This window comes from Hippoglossus hippoglossus, chromosome 1 (genome assembly GCF_009819705.1).
Source record: "Hippoglossus hippoglossus isolate fHipHip1 chromosome 1, fHipHip1.pri, whole genome shotgun sequence".
Lineage (NCBI taxonomy): Eukaryota > Metazoa > Chordata > Actinopteri > Pleuronectiformes > Pleuronectidae > Hippoglossus > Hippoglossus hippoglossus.
This window is the reverse complement of record NC_047151.1, coordinates 12,584,598-12,597,811: the sequence shown is the minus strand read 5'-3', so window position 1 is coordinate 12,597,811 and position 13,214 is coordinate 12,584,598. Positions and strand designations below refer to the sequence as shown.

The 13,214-nt window shown below is 41.9% G+C and overlaps 1 protein-coding gene across 1 annotated transcript; it reads right to left on the bottom strand.

Annotated features, from left to right (window-relative positions):
* Positions 1-3,904: 3,904 nt before the first annotated feature.
* On the bottom strand, positions 3,905-13,071 carry srp68 (signal recognition particle 68). Its single transcript, XM_034591645.1, has 16 exons — positions 12,911-13,071; positions 12,455-12,521; positions 11,628-11,741; positions 10,962-11,157; positions 10,740-10,822; positions 10,490-10,599; positions 10,240-10,319; positions 9,952-10,092; positions 6,955-7,053; positions 6,741-6,805; positions 5,819-5,972; positions 5,444-5,538; positions 5,071-5,200; positions 4,913-4,988; positions 4,727-4,779; positions 3,905-4,601 (listed from the first exon to the last, which is right to left on the bottom strand). Exons 1-16 carry the CDS (start codon positions 12,996-12,998, stop codon positions 4,374-4,376), a joined length of 1,779 nt encoding a protein of 592 aa, XP_034447536.1. The 5' UTR covers positions 12,999-13,071; the 3' UTR covers positions 3,905-4,373.
* Positions 13,072-13,214: the final 143 nt, after the last annotated feature.

Sequence of the window (13,214 nt, the reverse complement as noted above, 5' to 3'; positions counted from 1 at the left end):
TTGAGCTTTTCACTTTCTCTGTTACCTGTGTTAACCCTCAGCCAGGCCTCAGTTAGACTTGATGCTACAAACACACACACAGTGTATACAGTCAACAATGGAGAAGAGATGACTGTTACATAATGCTGCCATATAGAGGCACATGTCATAATATTCACTATGCAGATGAAGAGACGGGAGATAGAAACAAAGAGGGCTCCATGAATTAGCAAAGTCCGGTGCGTACCTTCAGCAGACATGCCAGTCATTCAGGATCAGGGCGTCTCTGTGCAGCGTATCAACAAAAGGAAATCATGATGAGGAATGCAGTTGGGCAGCTTTCTCTGCAGCAGAGTGGGGAACACACATTTTTTATGTGTCCAGTCACACAGTCTCTCTCTCTGGGTGCGTCCACCTGTCTGGAAAAACAGATACTCTTTATTTTTTGCTTAGAGAGGCATCAAGGACGTATTTTCATCTCACGACAACGCAGCACAAATAATACCTCAAATTTCAACCTCGATTAAACTCAACACGTCGTTGTGGTCAAGTAGATGTTGTAATGGTTAAATGGTATATAACCAGTTTTAATTATATTATAAATAAAAACAAGATTTAGTGGTGCTTTGGTCTAAACTAATGTTGTACACAAAGACAATGCTTATGTTTACCATAGCTATGTTTACAATGTGTTTATCATAGCTATGTTTACCAGAACTGCGTCCTTCAAAAGATGCAACAGTCTACCTGCCTCACAAAGATGGCCTCCTTCGTGGGCCCAGTAGACTGCGAAGGATGAACCGAAATAAGACGGTCTGGACTCCACGGCTTTGGGCGATTGCAGTCACCAGATCGTATAAATCCTTAGTTGTTCGGTTGATACTGAAGCCTGATACCGAAGCATTGGACGTCTTGTTACTTGTCGTTGCTGTTACCTACTGGGATAGTTTGGGTCGTGAAGGATCCACCTGTTGCTGCCTTTGTTCCTCTGGGATGGAAGGAAGCATTTGTCGGCCGCATTTCAATGAGGCTTTCAAATACGACAGCACAGTATTTTGAGGTAACGCACCTTGACGTTAGTTGTCACCCGCCAATAACCCGAACACCGCTGTGACGTAACCGTACTCCAAATGCAGCCTTCAAAGGAAGCAGCCCCTGAATTGAGACACAGCTCATGTCAACCATCTTAGTTTAGTGTGTTAACACTTGCTACTCAGATGTTAACACAAGTCACAATTGAAATTGATGAGTATCATTGGTAGGTGACATTCAAATTTTGACCCAATTATAGTGATAAACGAACAGAGAATCACCAAAGTTATTACCATTCATCCTCAGGGGACCATGATTGTGAGCTCAGAATTTAATGACCATGCCTCCAATAGTTGCTGTTTCAGATTGGATCATAATGGTGAAACAACCAACTATCATTGCTATCCCCAAAGAAAGCTTAAGAACTTTAAAAGAGATAAAAACCAATACAAAGCAGGTGGTAAATGTGGATATCAGTGTTGCTTTAAGGTGCGTCAGGTCGAGTTGTCCCTGGAGGTCAAAACTAAATGAATTAAATGGATCAGAAACATCCTCAAGTTACTCGTAGTTCGCAGGGCAACATAAACATGGCAAGAATTTATTTGTATGGCACCAAGAAAACACAGTGAGGGTGTGTCTGTCTTTTTACTTAACTACACACAGCAGACAAACATAGCATGGTTGTCTGGTTTACAAAGTAAATCTGACAAAGCTTTGTTACCTGCATTGCACCTTGGACCTTTTCATGTCTCCCTTGCACTGAACAGGGGAAATCTGAGTCATATCAACAATTATATATATATATTTTTTTCCTATCAGTGACATGAACCAGCAACATTGAGACATTATGAGAATAGAAATATTAAAACATTAAAACAAGCACTGTTGTATCTCATCTCGGGTTTCTCCCTGCAGATAAGCATTTAACTCCATTTCATCACGTCACAAATATCTTCAGTTCATCCAGGCAGAGAACATTTCTGTTTCTGGATTTACAAAGACACGTGTGTACGTGTGGATTGTGGTAACATGAAGTAAATGATAAGGTAGAGATGCAAAGTCCTTGTAGAGTGCTTGGTGTGTCAAGTGCGGCTTAATTAAATGCAATTGTATTTAATTAAGCCGCACTTGACACACCAAGCACTCTACAAGGACTTATTAAGTAATTATTCATTCTTACATGAAAATGAATATACGTAAATTGAACTTAACACATTCACACCCTGCGATGGCATCCTACGCACTCCTGGTGACACAACCACACCCAAAACAAGTCACACACACACCTCTACAGTTTGAACTTCTTTCAGACATTCCCCTTTTTCTTATAAAACAATTTGAGGTTTGATTGTACATATCATTCAAACAAAATCAAAGATGAATGTTATAAATCTTCATTTTCTTCTGAATCACAAGGAGCCCAGTTATGTGTTTGGTGCAAATATATTTATTGATAGAACTGGAGACTCAAATCATACATTCTCATTATTTGAATTATTGATCAACTAATCGTTTTCCAGGCTGTTCGAGGTCTTAATTCATTAACAAAAAACACAGAGGGGGAGAAGAGAAAAAGAAAACAATACATTGATAAAAATTAGACAGCAAAACAGTTACCATGTGAGTGAGTGAAACGATCCTCTAGCTACAGAAAAGCAGGTCCCCTAAGGATCAGAGGAATTGAGGGGCTTTGGTGTGCGGAGATGATGTGATTCCACATCATGACTGAGAAACAGCTGATGACAAAACATTTTTCTGCCACTACAGTACAGACATGTAACTGGTGCTTAAATGGTTTAGTCCTACTGATGATGGACAAAGAGGCGCGGTGGTGGTGAGCTGCTAAAAACTCCCGTGTCCTGACTATCCACTGCTGTTGTAATACTATGTAAATCAAAATATCAAATAAAAACAAGTATAACGTATAATCATTTGAACTTCACTCAGTATGGGTACAACATGGTCGTCATCACGACACTGTTTTGTAGAAAGAAAAAAAAAAACGTGGCTTAAAATTTGAGAGGGGTGATAAAAATGTGAGTTCTGCGTGGACGTCTACACGAGCTGGAGCTGTTGGACCCTTGTCTGACATTGTGGTACGTTCAATACCACATGTCACACAGTGCAACATGAACATAGCAAGTTGCTTCTGACATTAATAAATTAAAACACTCAGCTACTTTTTGAAAACAACCATTTCACTCTTTGATTCATGGCTTCGTCCTCCATCTTCCTGTTGATGCATCTAAAACTTAACCCGAGCTGTATCCCAGTTCTTACCATACCTCTTTTCATATTTCAGTCTTCTGTTTAAAGGGGTAACATAACTGCAAACGATTTATATGGTTCAGCAGCCGATTACAAAAGACAGGACAACAAACATGTCAAGATCTTTTACTTCCTGTGCTTTTTAGCAGCTTGTCATGTAGTTTTCATGTTGCAGTACTGGCCTGTAGTGTCATAGGTAATGTGGTAAAAGGTCCGGTTGGTCATTTGTCTCTGAAACACTTTATGGACCTCGCAGGACTGTAATAGGCACGACCAATTAATTCCTTTGGACTGAAGGAAATGATTGGCTGCCGTACCCGTCTGTCACTAATCAACCCGCCTGGCTGCGTGCACCCTGCCATTGCTCTCACATTGCATGACCGGGGAGACATACACCCCTGAAGCGGAGATGATGGCCAGAAGTTAGAAAGTGAGTCACGGAAAAGTTAGCTTCTGCAGTTGTCAGGCAGTGAGCGTAGCTTTGATGAGAGGGCTGATGGGAGGGGGTAGGAGGAGAGACAATGGTAAAGGTGAAAAAAAAAGATGGGACACAGCTGAACAATGTCACTTGTCAGTTGGTCAAACTACAGGTCACAGATTATCTCTTTGTACATTTGAGATTTAAGAAACAATGCTGAAACACATAGAAAGAAAAAAAATTAAGACAATTAAATGAAGGCGCTTAGGTAACACAAAATTTCTTTTTACCAGTGATGCCAAAGTACCTTAGTTTACTCTGACAAGATTTTGAGATTAACAACATCGCTGTTGGCATCATGACCATGGCTACACAGCTCAAGTTAATGGAAGCCCATGCAGCCTGGTATTGTTAATAGAGGCAACAGGTGGACTTGGGTCATATTGCTATTTGAAACTGATTCAATTACTTTTCTATCATGTTTGTTCGAAGATAAGACCCACTGTGCTTTCCCCAGAGGCGCCAACTCAACATATCTTGCACTTAGGCACCACAAATCAAAACAATAAAAGTTACAGAAATTATTCTAATCATCAACTGACCCAAGTCTGGTTGTTTGTGGTAAACTCTGGGCCTTGTGGCTCTCATGTGGAGGCCGAAGCCTGGTTGGTTTGATTTAGCTGCCAAAGCCAAAGATGCCCTTGATGTAGCCGGTCAGACCGCCCTTGCCCTTCTGCTCCACCTTGTCATCCAGCGGTGGGAAGGCCACATGGTTGAGAGCAAGGTCAAAGAACAGGGGCTTGCAGGGGATTGGCTGGAAGTCAGGGGGGAACTGGACCAGATTGGGATGCTTTCCTACGAGGGCGGTGTCAAGGCGGAAGGTCTCCAGGCGTTCGCAGAGGGGCTGCATGGAGGAAGAGGGGTGAGAACGTCAACATCAATGAACCCATTAACACGTTAAACTACTTTGAACTTATTCTAGTCATATGAATTAAAGGATGTTTATAATATTAGTGTCACTTCTCTTACCCTGTTGTCTTTCACCTGCAGCTGAGAAGGAACTTCAGCAGTCTCATCTGTGTCTAAAACACAAACAATTCCTCAGGATTATACACAGAATGAAGCTGAATAGAATAGAATGAGGCTTTGTGGGTTCCTGTATGGTAAATATAAATGAGCTGGAGAGAAATCAGGCAGTTCAAAAAGTGTCCTCACCTAAAATGGCAGCAGCTTGAAGTGAGTATTTCTCAGCATTGACCTCAGCAATCAGCTCCTGAACATCAGGGAGATCCTACAGAAATTCATAATGGATATTAATGACACGGCTGATTTCTAACTGTGAGGTTGAAACTGCTGCTGTGTGCTTGACAAACTTTGAGGCTGTTGTTGAGGTTCTTGGCTTTAGACTGGACCTCCTTGGCGTATTTCAGCACCCTCTCATACAGCACCAGCGCCTCACTCCACTTCTTCACCAGCACATATGACTGGGCTATGAAGAAACACCTGCAAGAGGAAAACAGAAGATAAACACAGCATTAGCAACATAATTGTAAGTATTTATGGACAGGAAAGCTGTGTATTAAACAAATCGTGTGTCTACTTGTGAAATTACACATGACTACATGGCACCATCTGATAGAGATGTACATTATGGGTGCAAAGATGTCAGGTTAGTATTTGGCACCGCCTCACAAACACTCTTTTGATCAGATGCAGCCGTAACATGTAAAAATCTAAATATCTGACCTATAAGCCTTGTAGACTAATGTCTTAAGGGACACCTCCTTCTGGAAGGTGTGGTCGTCCTCCAGACCCTGCAGGGTGGAGAGCTCAGCCAGACTCTGGAGAGAGCAACAGACAGAAGAGGGAGGGAGAGACAGAGATGTGCGGACATGGGGAGAAAAATAAGGTGAGAAGAATGTGACAGAAACTGTCGGTCATAGTTCAATACTGAGTGTCGACAACACAGATCAAACATCAAACCAGCTCATCACAACACAACAACCAGACACAATTTTAAGAGATTATAATGAGTAAAATTCTTTAGATGAATGCAATTGTTTGTGCAGGCATTCACCCCCCCCAACAAAATCATAGTATATACAGCACCCAGACATTTACCTGCAGGATGATGTCATAGAGGCGGATCAGGTCCTGAGGACGGGGGCCCCTCTTGCTCTCATCAGTCTCGGGCTCCTTCAGTTTGGCCTGAAGAGTGTGGGCCATGCTCTCATTCCTCTTCACCAGAGTGCACAGCTTGATGTAGGTCAGGTAACTGAGAGACGAGACAACAGCACATTTATTTTTCACCCATCAAAGAGACAGTTAGAAATATCAGAGGCTGGAGACATAGGCCTGGATACTTGTTGTATTACCTATGGCTTAATTAAAATCACTTTTAAGCTATTTAACAAACTGACAATTCTTATGTATTCTGATGATAATAAATACAGCATCTTTGAGTTTTGGACAGCTGATGGGATAAAACAAGGAATATAAAGAGACCATTACAATGACCATTTTCACCAAATTCTGAATTTTATGGACAAAATGGAATTACAGAAAACAGCTGACAGTTGAATTTATAATGGAGAAAACATTTGAGCTGCAATAATATACAATCTCCTTGTTTGACACAGTGATGACCGAAAAAGACAAAAGTATGCAAAGTCCAGAGCTGGCCAATTTAAGCCCAATTGGATCGACTAGATAATTTGAGGAGAAATCAAGTCTGGAACCTCAGTCGGTGCCGATGTTCGGCTCAGATGATCTGATAGTGTGAGGGGTTACAGAACCAGTTTTAAATCTCCCCATGAGGTCACATGAGATGTGAGGTGGTGCGGTGGTGCCTCTGGAGCAATAATCTTAATAATATCCTGGAGTGTTTATTTCTAAACTTGTAGTGTAGGTGTGTTAAAACTATAGAGAAGGACATTTTTAAAGATTCTCCTTATGTTCATGATGCCACCTGATTTCCATCTCCCTGTAGTCTGAGCGCAGCTTTACAAGTACAAACACAATCTCTGACAGAAGTCTGTTTTACCTGTGCAGGAACTGCAGGTGTGACACTTTACCACTGTCGCCTTCAGTGCCTCTCTCTCGCTGCTTCTACAATGAAAATTAAAATAGCTTTAAAAAAAAGGACATTTTTCACATTCCTGTTGTTCCTGTCACAAATCATAACTGTTGGTAAACTGTAAATCAAAGTCATAATTTTGACATTAGGTCAGAATAAAACCCTAAATATGTTGTCTTACCGCCTCACTCTTGAGTTCCTCTCTCACAGCCTGGATGGTGTCTCTGCACTCGGCCAGCAGGGTCTCATAGAGATGCTCTTTGGTCTCCTCATTAGCTGCCTGCACAACAGAAACAGTCATACAATCTATGGTGTACCTTAGTGAATATGTCTAACTGCAACATTAAAACCTCAAATTTACAAAGTCCAATAAAGTTAAGTTGTTACACCAATACCCTTAAAGATGAACAAATTAACGCACATTGGCCATTATGTCTGAAACGAAGACTTTCACAATCACCTTCCACCTGATTAATGTGACACTTGAAAGATAATTTATGCATTCATAAGTTGTAGAGGTTGAAAACAAAGAGCAACAGTTAAAGCAGGAACGTGATGGTGAAAAAGTGGGGGGAGAGTCACAGGTATGTGGCCCGGCAGGCTGCCCATACATTCCTGCACACAACTTATCAGTAATCCGACACTGAGGAGTTTCAGGGTTCAGATTTCTGTGAAAGACACGATTGTTCTTCATCTTTTCCCTCCCCTGACAATACACCCGTGTTCCTATGATATCGCCTGGAGTCTGCAGGACATGTCATGTTTGTGTTGAGGAGGCTGTGTGGGATTTGTGTAAAAGGGGGAAATGTCATTAGTGTGATTAATGGCAGAGAAAATGCTGATAGCATTTTTTTGTGCTTGTAAAAGTATGCCGACATGTCTGATGTTACCGACTCATTTTTACCTTTGGAGGCAGAAAATGCACATCTCATCACAGAGGAAGAATGTTACGAGGAAATTCCTCACGGTGATAATTGATAATAGATGTGTCATGAGGCTGCTCTCATCCACCCAAAAGGTTTAAGTTATGTAGAGGCACACACTCGTGCCAACACCCTGGTAACACCCTTTACGACCAGCTCAACCTGTCGAGCATCCTCTGTTCAGATTGAGGGTTGAACAGATAAACTGATTAGAGGAAGTTTGGTGTCGATGGAGCTTGAAGATGGATGTATGGCCAAACCCGTTTCCTGTCCACACAGGCTAACATCTGAGTTTTAGGTGCAACACAGGAGGACTCCTTCAGTGTTGGTTTAAAATGATGCCGTTTGAGCAATCAATGAGAATTAGCACCCAAGCTGGCTACTGAATCATTTTGGTCTTATCTGTCTTTAAGTCTAAAAATATTAAAAAACTATAATAATTATTGCCATTCTCTAACTGGCTTCAAGTGCATTCAGTCATGGCCACTCTCAGCTTAACAATGACCTAAGAGTCAATTTTAAAGGGAAAGGTGTTTGGAGAAGGTAAAGGTGATCTGTCCTCAGAAACCTGCTGGGTGTAGTCCTGTATTCATGTGTGGGTTGAAATGCACAGAATGCAGTCGTGCGATGAGAGAGGCTGCATGCCAGAGACCTGAGTGACTGTGGGTGTGATGGGTGTGTCCGCAGGGTGTGTTGAGCCTTCAGGCTCAGACAAACCAGGAGGAAAGATCTGCTGTGACACTGAGGGTACATTTGAGACAGTAACGAGGAGAGTGCCACCTGTTGAAAGTTTAAGGATATAATGTGTAAAATATGTTCTCGGGCTATGGGCCAGCTTCTTATCGCTGTCACTCCTGCAGAGTAGGAGACACATTGATGCCAGAAGGATATGCAGACTGAGGCTATGTGGCACATGTAGGTATGAGGAACAAACTCTGAACCGCTTTATAATCACAACAAAGCATATTTGGGTGAGGTGTTACATTCTTTAACATCCCACTTTAAATTGGATATTACCTCTCTGATTCAACACAACATAGCTGTAGGTGGGTAGGTCTGTCTACGCAGTCATATTTTTGGGTCGAGACACACCCCGCATCTGTGCTGATGCAGAATGCATGATTTGGGGTTTAGGCAACAAGGCAATGAGAACAAAGCAACACTACGAAATAGCAGTTTCAAAAATGTGTTTGATGATACACTGACTTGAAATACGGAGAATGGTGCCACTTAATTCCCACTCCTCACGCTGAAAGCCTGGTCTTGCTCTATTTAACTTTGGTGAGTGCGTATGAACTCCTGTGAGAGGTAACTGATGGATAATCGCAGCTTGCATTGTCAGAAAGAGGCCCAGCAAGTTCAAGAGTAATGCTGTAACTGCAGATCAGTTAAAAAGGATTTAGGCACATGGAGCTGGGCTGCGGACACGGGGAACAGACCCTGGGACCCCGGACAGCTCCACTGCTCGGCCACAGCATCACCAAGCACGGGGCAGACACCCAGGGCAAGATGCTGAACCCCTAAAATGGCCCCTCATAGATGTTAACTGCACTAATTGTAAGTAAGTCACTTTGGATAAAAGCGGCAGCCAAATGAAATGCAATGAAGTAGAGATGAGAGAGTAGAGTCCAGTACTGTGAACAGTGGCAAGGAAAAGTGTGAATACCAGGTTTCCACAGTGGACCAACGCTGTAAAATGATTAGCGCCACTGTCTCTCAACACTCCTGCTGACCTGTGTTAAATTTACACTTTAACACCAACACTTATCGGAAGTTATTAGGCTCTGAACCGTGCTGAAGTTCACTTTGTGTTAGTTTGATTTGCTCCAGAGTATATGAGACACCCATATAAAACACAATGAAAAAAATTCCAACACTTAGTGCGCAAATAGTTAAAATGCCACACATAACACAAGACGCAACTTGACACGCACAGCCAGGACATCAGGGTTCAAGATCCAACATCATTGCTAAATAACTAAATAATCGTTGCTGTCTGTGTGTGAAGACTGAGAGATGAGCGCATTTTATTATTGTTTATATTTTATTTAATGTAAATAAATAAATATATATATATAGTGTACCTATTGAATACTGCACTGAGGTTTGTAAAAATAAATGGTTTGTTCTGTAACCTAGTGGCCTTTTTTAATTTTTAAAAAGTAAAATTAGAAAAATGTTTGTGCATGCTGTCGATTATAGGTCTTAGAAAGAAAATCTGAATCGGCCAAAATGCATCTCTAGAAGCTACTTGCCTGAGCAATGGCTGACTCGTTGTCTGCCAGACCCAACAGGAAGATGCGAGCCTTGTCGATCTTGACGGGCACCACCCGGCCTCGCCACTCCACTTCACCCATGGTGGCTGCTTGCTTGGTTCTTGCCTGAGTGATCAGGGACTAAAGAAAAAAGAAAAGAGAAACAAACATAAGAAACTGTGACATGTTTGGATGTAAGAATAATCGGTCCCGCCCCCAACATGGTATCACCAATATAAGATAAATAACTGATGTTCAAGCCTATGAACTAATATCTTCTGCATTCACCTCCAGTTTCTCAGCCATCATGCCTCCTCCTCCACCAGTCAGTCTCATCTGCATCAAGTCATTGATGGCGTTCTGATCACCTGCAATCAGAGAGAGGGGGGGGTGAAATCTAGTTACACTGCGTGTGTGTGTGTGTTGGGAGATGTTGTTTGCAACATGTGCCATTACAAGAAAACATCTCAGGTTGCCTCCATGAGTCTATGAGGGCTGCAAGTTATATTGAGGAGGATCAGATTGGAGTGTTACTCACCAATGTTGTAAGCACAGTAGCGGATGTTGGGCGAGATCTCGTCCACGCGCTGGCGGTACAGAACTGCCAGCTCCTCTGTGAAAGCACTGGCTAGTTTCTCATAGATTGTTCTGAGAAGACATGAAAATAGTTTGTTTTTATAAAGTTAATAAAAACACACTGATGACAAACACATATGCATTTATTCTGGCACTGCGCATGTATTTATTCTGCCACTTTAATTAGAACCTGCAATGATGTTAAAACTCACTTGCACTTGTTGAAAGCCTCCATGGCAAGCTTCCATTCCTGCAATTCAAACTTTACCATGCCACCTAGGTAAGCAGTGTAGGCCTGAAATCAAATAAATTTGCCATAATTAGTGGCTGTTGTAAAAATATGAAAAATGTTGCTCCGGTAAGCACGGCTTTAATTAATTGTAAGTATCAATAACATTATTAATAATAATGAGCACCAACATTTTCTTGCGTACCTGTGCCTCCAGTTTGGTCTTAGCATCGACGCGGGGGCTTTCACAGAGCTTCTCCAGCTTCTCACTGTGCTTGGCAGCCTTTCGTAGACGTGCCAGCAGGTGGAAGCGTTTACGTGGTTCTGTATTGGCCTCCTGCTTCAGCTGCATGGCGTAGCTCCATGCACGTTCTGCCTCCATCAAAACCAGCAATAGGTACCTGAAGGCCGGAGGTGGAGATGAATCAGTTGTTAGGTAGAATGCAATACTATTATTATATTATTACAATAATTTCAATATTTTCATTATTTTCAGTGGACACATCAGTTATAATTGAATTTAGTTTTATTTCCAGGTATTTTTGAGACTATGTTAGGAAAATGAGGGGGAAAAAGAAAAACAATCACATTTTCAAGTCTTCAAAATTACCAGTGTATTTACTCTATTTATTCTGAGCACATTTTGATAACGAATATATTATACAATGTATGTAAAAAAAAAAAGGATTTTAGTAAATCTATGTATGCAATGTCCCGCTGAGTCATTGGTTTAGCACAACAATCCTTGAGGATAAATGGACGTCTCATTCTCCCATTAATCACACAGTATTTTAGATTTCAGTGTCACGAGCCACGCACTGCCACCAGTTCACAGCATGTGATTGACCAACTCAAATCATCAGTTGCTCACCTGTTGTCAGAAAGCATTTCGACAGTTATTTTCTTCCCAATGAACTTGTGTCTATTTCCCATCTTGAAGCCAAGAGCCTTGCGCAGGCGACGCAGCCTGCGAGAGCAGTAGCCCCTGAAAATGGTTAAACAGAGAAGTTCATATTGCAGTAAATCATAAATGCATATTTTAATCGCAGTTTCTCATAATGAACAGAGCAATCAATCGCTGCTGTTGTGCTGTAAACAAAATATACGATTTCCGCAGAGGACTGTATACATCATGTCTTGCCTCGTGCACGCTCTACTCAGGTGCCACCGCTCGCCTGAACGCTCTGGACATTTTCCTGTTGAGAGCATGTCGAACCCAGAAAAAAATTCTCCTGCATCGTTCATATGTGAAAGGCAAACACGGGACAATGTGCTGACCCAATTTCCCAGACATTATCCCAAGTATCCCTGTATTCAAGAATTTATAATAGTCTGGGGTGAACATTATGAACTACATGAAGGTAGAGTTAGACTGAATTAGTTTGTGTCTATGTTTTTTAGACAATTTCAAACCATTAGAATCAATGAGCTATTTATAACCCAGCAGTGTGACTGAGCCATATGGCAGCAGTGGTTTCCACACATTCACCTCCATATATAAATCAAGAATCTGGTCTCAGACAGAAATACTGTGACATAAACAAAACAAAGTAAATGAATGAAACCAATAGGGTCTGAAAGTCAGTTTACCGATTAAGAGATAAGATCTATGAATGTCTTCTGCATGAACCCCCACAGTAAAGAGTGGACAGCTGAGCCCAGTTGGAGCAGGTCCTGGATCATCTGCGACTCACTCACCTGTATCTCTGGTAGTCTCCGTGTCTGAGGCCATGCTGCTGCTGGGACTCCTTGATGATTTGCAGGACTGGGATTCAGTGTTAAGGGACAAAATCTAATCACCACAGTCAATGAGTGAATGTCAGTCATGTTAGCGCTGCCTGTTCAGACCCCGACAGCCCTGAGTACAGGCTACACCAGTTAAAAGCGAATAAAAACACTCCAATCAATACCTAATATTCCCACTTTGCTTAATATCCTAACAGCTGACACTTCTTTACCTGACCTGGCTCATAAATCAGCTTTTTTCTCTCAGCCTCTCAGCGCCTGCTTCACTGTGACACGTCGCCTATAAAACGTTATCCTCTGACCGAGCTAGCTAAGAAGCTAACGCTAGCTTCGGAGTCCAACACAGATTCAACACAGAATTACAAATAAGAGAAACGGTCGTTTCCCGTCTGCGGCTGAAAAGGATACTCTCCAGTCCGAGTCCTCCGTCTGACGAGTTCTTTTTGTTTTCATCCGTGAGGGAAACTTTCCCTTCGTTCTGCTTGTCTGCGGCCATGTCTAGATGCTAGCTGCTAAGCGGCGCTAACGCACACACATGCTCAGTCACAAGTGGAGCCAGGGAATCTCAGGACTGTGTTCAAATCTCGCGAGATTTACGTGGTACGTTTTCTAATCTTTAAAAAAAATGTGTATTTCTTTTTAAGCAGTGACAGAGATAAACTGAATCATACACATACAGATGAATCACTGACAGAAAAAAAAACTATATAAA

Excerpts from the sequence above, each read along its gene's own strand:
- srp68 (XM_034591645.1), bottom strand. The coding sequence starts at position 12,998 with ATGGCCGCAGACAAGCAGAACGAAGGGAAAGTTTCCCTCACGGATGAA. Across the intron at positions 11,742-12,454 it reads GGAGACTACCAGAGATACAG|GGGCTACTGCTCTCGCAGGC; the intron begins GTGAGTGAGTCG and ends AACCATTTTCAG. Across the intron at positions 10,320-10,489 it reads CTACTGTGCTTACAACATTG|GTGATCAGAACGCCATCAAT; the intron begins GTGAGTAACACT and ends CTCTGATTGCAG.